Source organism: Somniosus microcephalus, chromosome 30 (assembly GCF_052327205.1).
Source record: "Somniosus microcephalus isolate GS21.2 chromosome 30, FLI_Smic_1.0, whole genome shotgun sequence".
NCBI classification, from domain to species: domain Eukaryota; kingdom Metazoa; phylum Chordata; class Chondrichthyes; order Squaliformes; family Somniosidae; genus Somniosus; species Somniosus microcephalus.
Window position 1 is genome coordinate 2,189,825 of NC_141016.1, and position 13,919 is coordinate 2,203,743.

Sequence of the window (13,919 nt, forward strand, 5' to 3'; positions counted from 1 at the left end):
TCTTTGGAATTCTCTTCCCCAGAGAGCTGTGGAGGCGGAGTCACTGAATATATTCAAGGCGGAGATTGACAGACGTTGAACTACAGGGAAGTCGAGGGTTATGAGGAGAGAGCGGGAAAGTGGTGTTGAGGACAAGATTGGATCAGCCATGATCTTATTGAATGGCGGAGCAGGCTCGAGGGACCGATTGGCCGACTCCTTATATGTTCTTATGAGAGAGAGGCGGCGAGGTTAAGGGAGGGAATTCCAGAGCTTAGGGCCCACGCAACTGAAGTCACGGCCGTCTTTCTGAAGCCCACCTCTCTGGACACACGAATAGAAATGTTAATCTGCTGAATTGTCTCATCGTAAGTTTGTTTCCTTGTCTCTCCACAGGATACTGAGTAACAACAGGATTGTAATACTGAAGACTGGCGCCTTCTCTGGACTTCTAGCCCTTGAAAAACTGTAAGTGCTTCTTGTCACCTTCCTCCTGTGTGTTATTAAGGTTGAATTGTGTGGAATGGGTGCCAATGGGCACACTGGGAGTTCATTCAGACCCGGGCAATGTCTGGCTTGATAATAATGGAATTACTTCAGCAACATTATTCAGATGTGAAAAATAATTCTCATCCTGCCCCTCTCCTGCTCCATGGAGAGGGTTAGGGCAGGGGCAGGGGGATGAAGGTTCGGGCAGTGGTTTTCAGGAGGTTTTTGAAAGCACGGAGGGAGTTGACAAGACAAGAACCGGAGCACAGAGGCTGAGCGAGCGGCCAGCTATGGAGCCTGGAGGATAGGGGATGAGGAGTGCCTTGGCATGAAGGAGAGAGGAGGGAGGTGTGCGGGGAGGCAGGAGGAGATGGCGAAGGTAGGGGGGGGAAGAGGCTACGGTAAGCCTTGATAGTCAGGACAAGAATTTGGTTACTACGAGATTGCCCTGATATTGAATAATTGGAGGACACACACATGGCGCTGTGCAGACAGCACACTGCGAGCTGGAGCCTTCTATCGACGCCGTGCTGCTCCTCGCTCTCTCATTAAGAGCTATAAACAGCACACTCTGGGCTCCCATCGAAACAGCTCCTGTCATCTCCTCCCTCTGATCTCCGTGTGGAAGCTATTTCCACAGCCACAGAAATGCTTTGCCACTTTCCCTCGTGTGGATACAAAGGGAGACATTCACACAGGCGGGTTCAAGCGCCGAGTGTGTCAAAATAAATTGGGGGGGGGGGCCGCGGGGGGTTTGAGGGGGGAGCGATTATGCCAACCGCTGCTTCTTTCAAGTGGTTGGGCCCAATTCTCCTGGGGTTCGCAGGAACTGGGGCGGAGATCGGTCACATTGGCACCCGTTAATCCTACACTACCACAGTACAAAAGCATTTCATTGCCTGTAAAGCGCTTTGAGACATCCTGAGGTTGAGACATTTTCTATAGTGTATATGGTATAGGGCAGCAAGTGCAGCGAATAGCCCGTAGTGTATATGGTATAGGGCAGCAAGTGCAGCGAATAGTCCGTAGTGTGTATGGTATAGGGCAGCAAGTGCAGCGAATAGCCCGTAGTGTATATGGTATAGGGCAGCAAGTGCAGCGAATAGTCCGTAGTGTGTATGGTATAGGGCAGCAAGAGCAGCGAATAGCCTGTAGTGTGTATGGTATAGGGCAACAAGTGCAGCGAATAGCCCGTAGTGTATATGGTATAGGGCAGCAAGAGCAGCGAATAGCCCGTAGTGTATATGGTATAGGGCAACAAGTGTAGCGAATAGCCTGTAGTGTATATGGTATAGGGCAGCAAGAGCAGCGAATAACCCGTAGTGTATATGGTATAGGGCAGCAAGTGCAGCGAATAGCCCGTAGTGTGTATGGTATAGGGCAGCAAGAGCAGCGAATAGCCTGTAGTGTATATGGTATAGGGCAGCAAGTGTAGCGAATAGCCTGTAGTGTATATGGTATAGGGCAGCAAGAGCAGCGAATAGCCCGTAGTGTATATGGTATAGGGCAGCAAGTGCAGCGAATAGCCCGTAGTGTGTATGGTATAGGGCAGCAAGAGCAGCGAATAGCCCGTAGTGTGTATGGTATAGGGCAGCAAGTGCAGCGAATAGTCCGTAGTGTGTATGGTATAGGGCAGCAAGTGCAGCGAATAGCCTGTAGTGTATATGGTATAGGGCAGCAAGAGCAGCGAATAGCCCGTAGTGTATATGGTATAGGGCAACAAGTGTAGCGAATAGCCCGTAGTGTATATGGTATAGGGCAGCAAGTGTAGCGAATAGCCTGTAGTGTATATGGTATAGGGCAGCAAGTGTAGCGAATAGCCTGTAGTGTATATGGTATAGGGCAGCAAGAGCAGCGAATAGCCCGTAGTGTATATGGTATAGGGCAGCAAGAGCAGCGAATAGCCCGTAGTGTATATGGTATAGGGCAACAAGTGTAGCGAATAGCCTGTAGTGTATATGGTATAGGGCAGCAAGAGCAGCGAATAGCCCGTAGTGTATATGGTATAGGGCAGCAAGTGCAGCGAATAGCCCGTAGTGTGTATGGTATAGGGCAGCAAGAGCAGCGAATAGCCCGTAGTGTATATGGTATAGGGCAGCAAGTGCAGCGAATAGTCCGTAGTGTGTATGGTATAGGGCAGCAAGTGCAGCGAATAGCCCGTAGTGTATATGGTATAGGGCAGCAAGAGCAGCGAATAGCCCGTAGTTTATATGGTATAGGGCAGCAAGTGCAGCGAATAGTCCGTAGTGTGTATGGTATAGGGCAGCAAGTGCAGCGAATAGCCCGTAGTGTATATGGTATAGGGCAGCAAGAGCAGCGAATAGCCTGTAGTGTATATGGTATAGGGCAGCAAGTGCAGCGAATAGCCCGTAGTGTATATGGTATAGGGCAGCAAGAGCAGCGAATAGCCCGTAGTGTGTATGGTATAGGGCAGCAAGTGCAGCGAATAGCCTGTAGTGTATATGGTATAGGGCAGCAAGTGCAGCGAATAGCCCGTAGTGTGTATGGTATAGGGCAACAAGTGCAGCGAATAGCCCGTAGTGTATATGGTATAGGGCAGCAAGTGCAGCGAATAGCCTGTAGTGTATATGGTATAGGGCAGCAAGTGCAGCGAATAGTCCGTAGTGTGTATGGTATAGGGCAACAAGTGCAGCGAATAGCCCGTAGTGTATATGGTATAGGGCAGCAAGTGGAGCGAATAGCCTGTAGTGTATATGGTATAGGGCAGCAAGTGCAGCGAATAGCCCGTAGTGTATATGGTATAGGGCAGCAAGTGCAGCGAATAGCCCGTAGTGTGTATGGTATAGGGCAGCAAGTGCAGCGAATAGCCTGTAGTGTATATGGTATAGGGCAGCAAGAGCAGCGAATAGTCCGTAGTGTATATGGTATAGGGCAGCAAGAGCAGCGAATAGCCCGTAGTGTATATGGTATAGGGCAGCAAATGCAGCGAATAGCCTGTAGTGTATATGGTATAGGGCAGCAAGTGCAGCGAATAGCCTGTAGTGTATATGGTATAGGGCAGCAAGTGCAGCGAATAGTCCGTAGTGTATATGGTATAGGGCAGCAAATGCAGCGAATAGTCCGTAGGTATAGGGCAGCAAGTGTAGCGAATAGCCCGTAGTGTATATGGTATATTCTGAGTAAGAAAGATAGAGGCTGGCATTTCTACATCACCTTTCACGACCACTGGACAAGCCAAGGCACATTACAGCCAATAAAGTACTTTTTTTTTTAAAGTGTAGCCACTGTTGTAATGTAGGAAACGCGGCAGCCAATTTGTGCACAGCAAGCTCCCACAAACAGCAATGTGATAATGACCAGATAATCTGTTTTAGTGATGTTGATTGCGGGAGAAATATTGGCCCCAGGTCACTGGGGAGAACTCCCCTGCTCTTCTTCCAAATAGTGCAGTGGGATCTTTTACATCCACCTGAGACAGCAGACAGGGCCTTGATTTAATGTCTCATCTGAAAGACGGCACCTCTGGCAGTGTGGCGCTCCCTCAGTACTGCCCCTCCGCTCCCTCAGTACTGCCCCTCCGATAGTGCGGCGCTCCCTCAGTACTGCCCCTTCGACAGTGCAGCGCTCCCTCAGTACTGCCCCTCCGACAGTGCAGCGCTCCCTCAGTACTGCCTCTCCAATAGTGCAGCATTCCCTCAGTACTGACCCTCTGACAGTGCGGCGCTCCCTCAGTACTGCCCCTCCGACAGTGCAGCCCTCCCTCAGTACTGACCCTCCGACAGTGCGGCGCTCCCTCAATACTGCCCCTTCGACAGTGCAGCGCTCCCTCAGTACTGCCCCTCTGACAGTGCGGCACTCCCTCAGTACTGCCCCTCCGCCAGTGCGGCACTCCCTCAGTACTGCCCCTCCGCCAGTGCAGCACTCCCTCAGTACTGCCCCTCCGACAGTGCGGCGCTCCCTCAGTACTGCCCCTCCGACAGTGCGGCGCTCCCTCAGTACTGCCCCTCCGACAGTGCGGCGCTCCCTCAGTGCTGCCCCTCCGACAGTGCAGCCCTCCCTCAGTACTGACCCTCTGACAGTGCGGCGCTCCCTCAGTACTGCCCCTCCGACAGTGCGGCGCTCCCTCAGTGCTGCCCCTCCGACAGTGCGGCGCTCCCTCGGTGCTGCCCCTCCGACAGTGCAGCACTCCCTCAGTACTGCCCCTCCGACAGTGCAGCCCTCCCTCAGTACTGACCCTCTGACAGTGCGGCGCTCCCTCAGTGCTGCCCCTCCGACAGTGCAGCGCTCCCTCAGTACTGCCCCTCCGACAGTGCGGCACTCCCTCAGTACTGCCCCTCCGACAGTGCAGCCCTCCCTCAGTACTGCCCCTCTGACAGTGCGGCGCTCCCTCAGTACTGCCCTTCTGACAGTGCGGCACTCCCTCAGTACTGCCCCTCCGACAGTGCGGCGCTCCCTCAGTACTGCCCCTCCGACAGTGCGGCGCTCCCTCAGTACTGCCCCTCCGACAGTGCGGCGCTCCCTCAGTACTGCCCCTCCGACAGTGCGGAGCTCCCTCAGTACTGCCCCTCCGACAGTGCGGCGCTCCCTCAGTACTGCCCCTCTGACAGTGCGGCGCTCCCTCAGTACTGCCCTTCTGACAGTGCGGCGCTCCCTCAGTACTGCCCTTCTGACAGTGCGGCGCTCCCTCAGTACTGCCCTTCTGACAGTGCGGCGCTCCCTCAGTACTGCCCCTCCGACAGTGCGGCGCTCCCTCAGTACTGCCCCTCCGACAGTGCGGCGCTCCCTCAGTACTGCCCCTCCGACAGTGCGGCGCTCCCTCAGTACTGCCCCTCCGACAGTGCGGCGCTCCCTCAGTACTGCCCCTCCGACAGTGCGGCGCTCCCTCAGTACTGCCCCTCCGACAGTGCGGCGCTCCCTCAGTACTGCCCCTCCGACAGTGCGGCGCTCCCTCAGTACTGCCCCTCCGACAGTGCAGCGCTCCCTCAGTACTGCCCCTCCGACAGTGCGGCACTCCCTCAGTGCTGCCCCTCCGACAGTGCGGCGCTCCCTCAGTACTGCCCCTCCGACAGTGCGGCGCTCCCTCAGTACTGCCCCTCCGACAGTGCGGCACTCCCTCAGTACTGCCCCTCCGACAGTGCGGCGCTCCCTCAGTACTGCACTGGGAGTATCAGCCTGGATTATGGGCTGAAGTCTCTGGAGTGGGTCTTGAACCCACGACCTTCTGACTTGGAGGCGAGTGTGCGACCCCCTGAACCACGACTGACACCTTAGGTTGTGCAGAAAGTAAACCCGCATTCTCCCGCTGGTGCCGTTCCTGCTTGTCTTGCATGCTGGGAGAGGAATCTTGAAGTTAATGGTGGTTGACAGGTGCCCTAATTGGTTTTTCATCAGCTCTGTGTGTAAGCCCTTCTGTACACGGAGAGACAGAGGGTGAAACGCCTTTGATGTGACGAAGGCAGCACCAGAAACACTCAGCTGTGTCTGGGCCTCTTTCTTTCCCGTATTAGTTCGGCCAACAGGTGCTTGGAGGGTTCGAGGAACCCTGACTTAAAGTGTCCCTCCTACCTCCCAGCTACAGTATTCTGTACTGGTGCCTGCAGGACTGGGGACCACATGGAATCTCACAATTAGGAAAAAATCACATGGGGGAGGGCCGCAGTGTCGGAGGGGCATCTTTTAAACTTTTTTTAATATTCATTCTCAGGATGTGGGTGTCGCTGGCAAGGCCGGCATTTATTGCCCGTCCCCTAATTGCCCTCGAGAAGGTGGTGGTGAGCCACCTTCTTGAACCGCTGCAGTCCGTGTGGTGAAGGTGCTCCCACAGTGCTGTTAGGGAGGGAGTTCCAGGATTTTGACCCAGCGACGATGAAGGAACGGCCGATATATTTCCAAGTTGGAATGGTGTGTGACTTGGAGGGGAACTTGGAGGTGGTGGTGTTCCCATGCGCCTGCTGCCCTTGTCCTTCTAGGGGAAGAGGTCGCGGGTTTGGGAGGTGCTGCCAAAGAAGCCTTGGTGAGTTGCTGCAGTGCATCTTGTAGATGGTACACACTGCAGTCACGGTACACCGGTGGTGGAGGGAATTAATGTTTAAGGTGGTGGATGGGGTGCCAATCAAGCAGACTGCCTGCCAAGAGCTCCACTCCCGGACTTAATACAATGCTGAGGGAGCGCCGCACTGTCGGAGGGGCAGTACTGAGGGAGCGCCGCACTGTCGGAGGGGCAGTACTGAGGGAGCGCCGCACTGTCAGAGGGTCAGTACTGAGGGAGCGCCGCACTGTCGGAGGGGCAGTACTGAGGGAGCGCCGCACTGTCAGAGGGGCAGTACTGAGGGAGCACCGCACTGTCGGAGGGGCAGTACTGAGGGAGTGCCGCACTGTCGGAGGGGCAGTACTGAGGGAGCGCCGCACTGTCAGAGGGGCAGTACTGAGGGAGCGCCGCACTGTCGGAGGGGCAGTACTGAGGGAGCGCCGCACTGTCGGAGGGGCAGTACTGAGGGACCGCCGCACTGTCGGAGGGGCAGTACTGAGGGAGCGCCGCACTGTCAGAGGGGCAGTACTGAGGGAGCGCCGCACTGTCGGAGGGGCAGTACTGAGGGAGCGCCGCACTGTCGGAGGGGCAGTACTGAGGGAGCACCGCACTGTCGGAGGGGCAGTACTGAGGGACCGCCGCACTGTCGAGGGGCAGTACTGAGGGAGCGCCGCACTGTCGGAGGGCAGTACTGAGGGAGCGCCGCACTGTCGGAGGGGCAGTACTGAGGGAGCGCCGCACTGTCGGAGGGGCAGTACTGAGGGAGCGCCGCACTGTCGGAGGGGCAGTACTGAGGGAGCGCCGCACTGTCGGAGGGGCAGTACTGAGGGAGCGCCGCACTGTCGGAGGGGCAGTACTGAGGGAGCGCCGCACTGTCGGAGGGGCAGTACTGAGGGAGCGCCGCACTGTCGGAGGGGCAGTACTGAGGGAGCGCCGCACTGTCGGAGGGGCAGTACTGAGGGAGCGCCGCACTGTCGGAGGGGCAGTACTGAGGGAGTGCCGCACTGTCGGAGGGGCAGTACTGAGGGAGTGCTGCACTGTCGGAGGGGCAGTACTGAGGGAGCGCCGCACTGTCGGAGGGGCAGTACTGAGGGAGTGCTGCACTGTCGGAGGGGTGATGTGCCATCAATAACTCAAAGACAAGAAGTTAAAGGATTCAACTGAAGGCTTTTAATCGCTAAGAACATTGCACGTCATTCCACATCGGATTCGTCTGGCAGAATGACTCATACAGCTCTTGAGACCTTTATATGACAAAAGACAGGGGCGGAGCCAATACATACAATAGGGGAAAAGGGGGCGGTACACACAATACAATGCAGGTAAAACACAGCGGCTGATGAAGACATATATTTCATCACATTCACCCCTTCTACAGATTTAGTCTGTCCGGGGGTGTGATAGTCCTTCCTGAACGTCGCAACAGTACCTCGGGTTCCGACCGGGAGTCCGTGGTGCCCTCCTGGGCATACCCATGTGCTGGGGGTGTTGCAGGTACTTCTGGGGGTGGTGAGGCTACCTCTGGGGATGGTGGAGGTTCTTCTGGGGGTGGTGAGGATGGGTCGTCGTCGCTTCCTGCCGGGGCGAGGTCCTTTATGGACACGGTGTCCTCACGCCCGTCGGCGTGCCTGACGTACGCGTGCTATGGGTTTGCGTGGAGTAGGTGTACTGCCTCCACGAGGGGATCCGTTTTGTGGCCCCTCACATGCTTCCGTAATAGGACTGTCCCTGGGGTGGAGAGCCACGAAGGTAGGGACACTCCCGAGGTTGATTTGCGGGGAAAAACAAACATCTTCTCGTGAGGCGTGGCGTTAGTAGCAGTACACAGTAGCGACCTTATCGAGTGGAGTACGTCTGGGAGGACCTCTTGCCAGCGGGAGGTAGGGAGGCCTTTAGACCTTAGTGCTAAGGTGACCGCCTTCCACACCGTCGCGTTCTCCCTGTCCACTTGCCCATTACCCCGGGGGTTATAACTAGTGGTCCGACTCGTGGCTATCCCCTTCGACAGCAGGTATTGGCGCAGTTCGTCGCTCATGAACGATGCCCCCCTGTCAGTGTGGATGTAGTTCGGCATGCCGAACGTGCAAAACAGGCTGCCGAGGCACTTGATGACCGTGGCACTGGTCATGTCTGGGCGGGGGTAGGTGAATGGGAAGCGGGAGTACTCGTCCACAATGTTGAGAAAGTACACATTGCGGTCGGTGGAGGGGAGTGGTCCCTTGAAATCTAAGCTCAGGCGCTCGAATGGCCGTGTAGCTTTGATCAGGTGGGCTCGGTCGGGCCTGTAAAAACGGGGCTTGCATTCCGCACAGGTGCGGCAGTCCCTGGTCATCGACCGGACCTCCTCGATGGAATAGGGCAGGTTACGGGATTTTATAAAGTGAAATAGCCGGGTGACACCCGGGTGGCAGAGGCCATTGTGGAGGCCCTGTAGCCTGTCCCCCTGGATGCTGGCACACATCCCTCGTGATAGGGCATCGGGGGATTCGTTGAGGGCCCCCGGCCTATATATTATGTCGTACTCAAACGTGGAGAGTTCGATCCGCCACCTGAGAATTTTGTCGTTCTTGATCTTCCCCCTCTGTTTGTTGTTAAACATGAAGGCTACCGACCGCTGGTCGGTAAGCAGGGTGAAGCGTTTGCCGGCTAGGTAGTGCCTCCAGTGCCGCACTGCCTCCACTATGGCCTGGGCCTCCTTCTCTACCGAGGAGTGCCTGATCTCGGGCCCTTGGAGGGTTCTTGAGAAAAAGGCTACGGGCCGCCCATCCTGGTTGAGGGTGGCTGCTAAAGCGAAGTCGGACGCATCACTTTCGACCTGGAAAGGGATGTTTTCGTCCACTGCCCGCAGCGCGGCCTTCTCAATGTCGTGTTTAATGCTGTTGAAGGCGGCGTGGGCCTCGGCCGTGAGTGGGAAGGACGTTGATTTCAGGAGGGGACGGGCCTTGTCGGAATAATTGGGGACCCATTGGGCATAATAGGAGAAAAACCCCAGGCACCTTTTCAGGGCCTTGGGAGTGTTTGGTAGGGGTAGCTCCCGTAGGGGGTGCAATCGGTCGGGGTCCAGACTGATTTCCCCGTTTTCCACCACGCAGCCCAGGATACAGAGGCGCGTGGTGCTAAAGACACACTTATCCTCGTTGTAGGTGAGATTGAGCCTGAGGGCGGTTTTCAGAAATCTCGCGAGGTTCGAGTCGTGGTCTTGCTGGTCGTGGCCGCAGATGGTGACGTTGTCTAGGTATGGATAGGTGGCTGTTAACTGGTTCTCATCGACCATGCGGTCCATCTCCCGCTGGAAGACCGAGACCCCATTCGTTACCCCAAAGGGGACTCTGAGGAAGTGGTAGAGGCGTCCGTTCGCCTCGAAGGCGGTGTATGGACGGTCCTCTGGCCTAATGGGGAGCTGGTGGTATGCCGATTTTAGGTAGATGGTGGAAAACACTCGGTATTACGCAATTTGGTTAACCATATCCGCTATGCGGGGCAGAGGGTAGGCGTCTAGCTGGGTGTATAGATTAACCGTCTGGCTATAACCGATCACCATCCGCTTCTTTTCGCTACCCTTAACCACTACTACCTGGGCGCGCCACGGGCTGGTACTGCATTCGATGATACCCTCCCGCTTGAGTCTTTCTACTTCAGACGCAATGAGCCGTCTGTCCTCCCAGCTGTACCGCCTACTCTTGGTCGCTATGGGTCGACAGTTGGGTGCGAGGTTGGCGAACAGAGAGGGCGGCTTGACCTTCAGGGTAGCCAGACCGCACACTGTGAGGGGTGGCTGGGACCCACCGTAGGTAAGCGTGATACTTTGGTGGTGGCACTGGAAGTCCAGACCCAAGATCACGCTCACACAGAGATCTGGCATTATCAACAGTTTAAAATCTCTGTAATCAGTGCCTTTTACCGACAACATAACCGCGCAGAAACCTGTAATTTTTGAGGTATGAGTCTTATCAGCCATGGCGATTTTGCCCTGTGTAGGGACTATCGTTAGTGAAAGTCGTTTTACCAGGCTAGGATGAATAAAGCTTTCGGTGCTCCCGCAGTCAATCAAGCACTTAACCTTGTTCCCGTTTACCTCTATGTCCATCATCGATCTAGACAACGGATGCGGTCTGGATTGATCCACTGTGATTGAGGCCACCAGTGGGTCCTGGGGGTCCGTGTAGTCGAGACAAGATGGTGGACTCCATGAGGGTGGACAAGATGGCGTCCAACATGGCCGCCCCCACGGCGCGCACGCAGCGGTGGCGGAGTTGGAGGCGGGGTTCCCTCTGCAGACTTTACTGAAATGTCCTTTCTTCCCGCATTTGAAACAGGTGGTGCCCTTCGCTGGGCACAGATGCCTGGAGTGTTTGTCCTGGCCGCAGAAGTAGCATTTCAGGCCCCGATGCATCGCGGCAGTAGTGGGGCTCCTGGGTGGAGGCTGGGGCTCCGACGGTGCTGGGCTGGCCTGAGACCTGGGAGGTGAAGATGGCTTCCAAGATGGCGGCCCCCACGGCGCGCACGAGGTGGAGTGGGCCATGTGGCCTGAGGAACAGGATTCAGAGTTCCTCTGGGCCATATCCAGCGATCGCGCTATGCCCATAGCCTGTTTTAAGTCCAGTCCCTCCTTTTCAAACAGTTTCTGCCGAATGTAATTTGAACTGAGGCCCGCAATAAAGGAGTCTCGGATCAGCTCCTCCGTGTACACGGTGGCAGACACGGCCTTACAGTTACAGTCTCTGCCCAGTACTTTTAGGCTTAGCATGAAGTCCTCTAGTGACTCACCATGCCGCTGCGTGCGAGTAGTCAGAAGATGCCTGGCGTACACCTCGTTTATTGGCCGCACGTAGTGGGCCTTCAGAATGGTGCAGGCATCCTCGTAGCTGGTGGCATCTCGGATGAGAGGGGAGACCCGATGACTCACCCAGTTTCGCAGGATTCCCAGTTTCACGTCTCCGGTGGCAGTCGCGGCTGCTATGGCGGTGGCTGAGGTTTCGATGAAAAATTCGAAGCATTGGAACCAGTGTCCGAACTGTGTGGCTGCGTCTGTGGCGTGGGGGTCCAGATCCAAGCGCTCTGGTTTCAGGAGTCGATCCATCTTGGTGTTTTAGCGATTAAAATTGATGTGCCATCAATAACTCAAAGACTAGGAGTTGAAGGATTCAACTGAAGGCTTTTAATCGCTAAGAACATTGCACGTCATTCCACATCGGATTCGTCTGGCAGAATGACTCATACAGCTCTTGAGACCTTTATATGACAAAAGACAGGGGCGGAGCCAATACACACAATAGGGGAAAAGGGGGCGGTACACACAATACAATGCAGGTAAAACACAGGGGCTGATGAAGACATATATTTCATCACAAGGGGCAGTACTGAGGGAGCGCCGCACTATCGGAGGGGCAGTACTGAGGGACCACTGTTGCTGTACAGGTGAAGTGGCGGCCATTCTGAGTGCGGTCAGGTGAATGGGGGAGGCGTCTCGCACAGCAACTAGCGGTCGCCAGCCCTCCGGGATTGGCTGGAGCCTCCAGGAATTGAAGATTAATCACCAGGAAGGACACTGCAGCCAGCAACACCCGGGAGAAAAATCATTGGGGGGGTGGCGTTAAAAAATAATTGTGTGTTTTTCCATTTTCTTTGAACACTTTTGTTTATTAATTATAACAATAATAATGGAGATGGGGCGGGCGAGGTGGGTGGTTGGAAGGCTCTTTGACCGTGAGTTAAGGATCATCTCGTTGGCTAATGAAGTTTTCCAGTTGGCGAGGGGAGGGTGGGACGCTGCCAGGGTGACGTGTCAGGCGGCCAACGAGGGGAGCGCGGAGGCGGGACAGTTGGCAGCAGGAGGTCATGTGATGAAGCCGCCAGAGACACGGCCAAGCAGTGTTGGGAGCCCAACCTGCAGCCATTTTGAGTGAGGTCCTATGATCGCGGGAGGCTAATTGCACTGAAGGTAATTTTTAGGCTGAAGTTGACATTGTGTTTTCAAACCAGGCAGCGGGCAGAGGTACAAGGCGATGGGCAGTGGAGGTTTGCGGATAATCTGGACCGCTGGGGGGGATGGGAGCGGGTGAGAGGCTGGAGCTGTGCTGTGATTATGGAGCAGCTTGATAGGAAGCAGATGGCTGGAGAAGATGTAGTGCGGAGCCAGCTGTGTGTTTACACCCAGTCCAGGGAGCTGCGGTTCTGGGGCAGGTCTGGGTCGTGCTTCGCGTCAGGCTCCTGCAGATCTCGGAGGGAGATAACCTGGTGTGGGAGAGGAGAAGATTGAAAGTAATCCTGCGCCAGCGGATCTCACGTGAGCCTCGATGGATCCGGAGCGTTTCTGCGGGACATGACCCCACTCCCTTCCTTGGGACAACCTGGAGAAAAAAACCACCAGTCCGGCCACTTCAACCTTTCTTCCCTCGCTCTGGCTTTCTCTCCTAATTGAGCTGTTACTGGCTGGGGTACAGTTCCACGTGACCATTCTTCATGCAGGAATCTAGACAGTGGCTGTCGCTGGGCTATTTGGCTGGGGGGGTAGCGCGACCCTGGTTCCTAGCCGACGCCCAGCATTGAGCAGGGATAGCAGTTCACAGTAGGGAACCTCGGCTGTTTTGGGATTTTTTGGCCCAATGCCGAGATCATTTATAGAGAGCCCTTAACATCAGCCTGGTTAACTCTGCACAGACTGGGGCGGATCCTGGGACTTCCCGCCCTATGTAGCTCAGGACCACACCAGGTGGAGCTTTTACCCATCGGTGCGAGTGGTTTTTGGTATGACCCCAAGTGCCTGCGGGGGTATCGCGTCAGCACTTGCAGCGGAGGTTTTGGACCCATAAATAAATGCATTTGCATTTCTCCAGCGCCTTTCACGGCTTCAGGATGTCCCAAAGCGCTTTACAGCCAATTAAGTACTTTTTGAAGTGTAGTCACTGTTGTAATGCAGGAAACGCAGCAGCTAATTTGCGCACAGCAAGATCCCACAAACAGCAGTGTGATATTGGTCGAGGGATAAATATTGGCCCCAGGACACCGGGGAGAACTCCCCTGCTCTTCTTCGAATAGCGGCCATAGGATCTTTTACGTCCACCTGAGAGAGTAGACGGGGCCTCGGTTTAACATCTCATCCGAAAGACGGCACCCCCGACAGTGCAGCACTCCCTCAGTACTGCCCCTCCGACAGTGCGGCGCTCCCTCAGTACTGCCCCTCCGACAGTGCGGCGCTCCCTCAGTACTGCCCCTCCGACAGTGCGGCGCTCCCTCAGTACTGCCCCTCCGACAGTGCGGCGCTCCCTCAGTACTGCCCCTCCGACACTGCGGCGCTCCCTCAGTACTGCCCCTCCGACAGTGCGGCGCACCCTCAGTACTGCCCCTCCGACAGTGCGGCGCTCCCTCAGTACTGCCCCTCCGACAGTGCGGCGCTCCCTCAGTACTGCCCCTCTGACAGTGCGGCGCTCCCTGTACTGCCCCTCCGACAGTGCGGCGCTCC

The 13,919-nt window shown here is 55.9% G+C and overlaps 1 protein-coding gene across 1 annotated transcript in view; it reads left to right on the forward strand.

Moving 5' to 3' along the window:
* adgra2 (adhesion G protein-coupled receptor A2) overlaps positions 1-13,919 on the forward strand; it is a 246,628-nt gene that overhangs the window by 80,009 nt on the left and 152,700 nt on the right. The window contains exon 2 of the mRNA XM_085970888.1: positions 376-447. Coding sequence (XP_085827014.1) covers positions 376-447 — 72 coding nt within the window. The remainder of the gene's footprint in view (positions 1-375; positions 448-13,919) is intronic.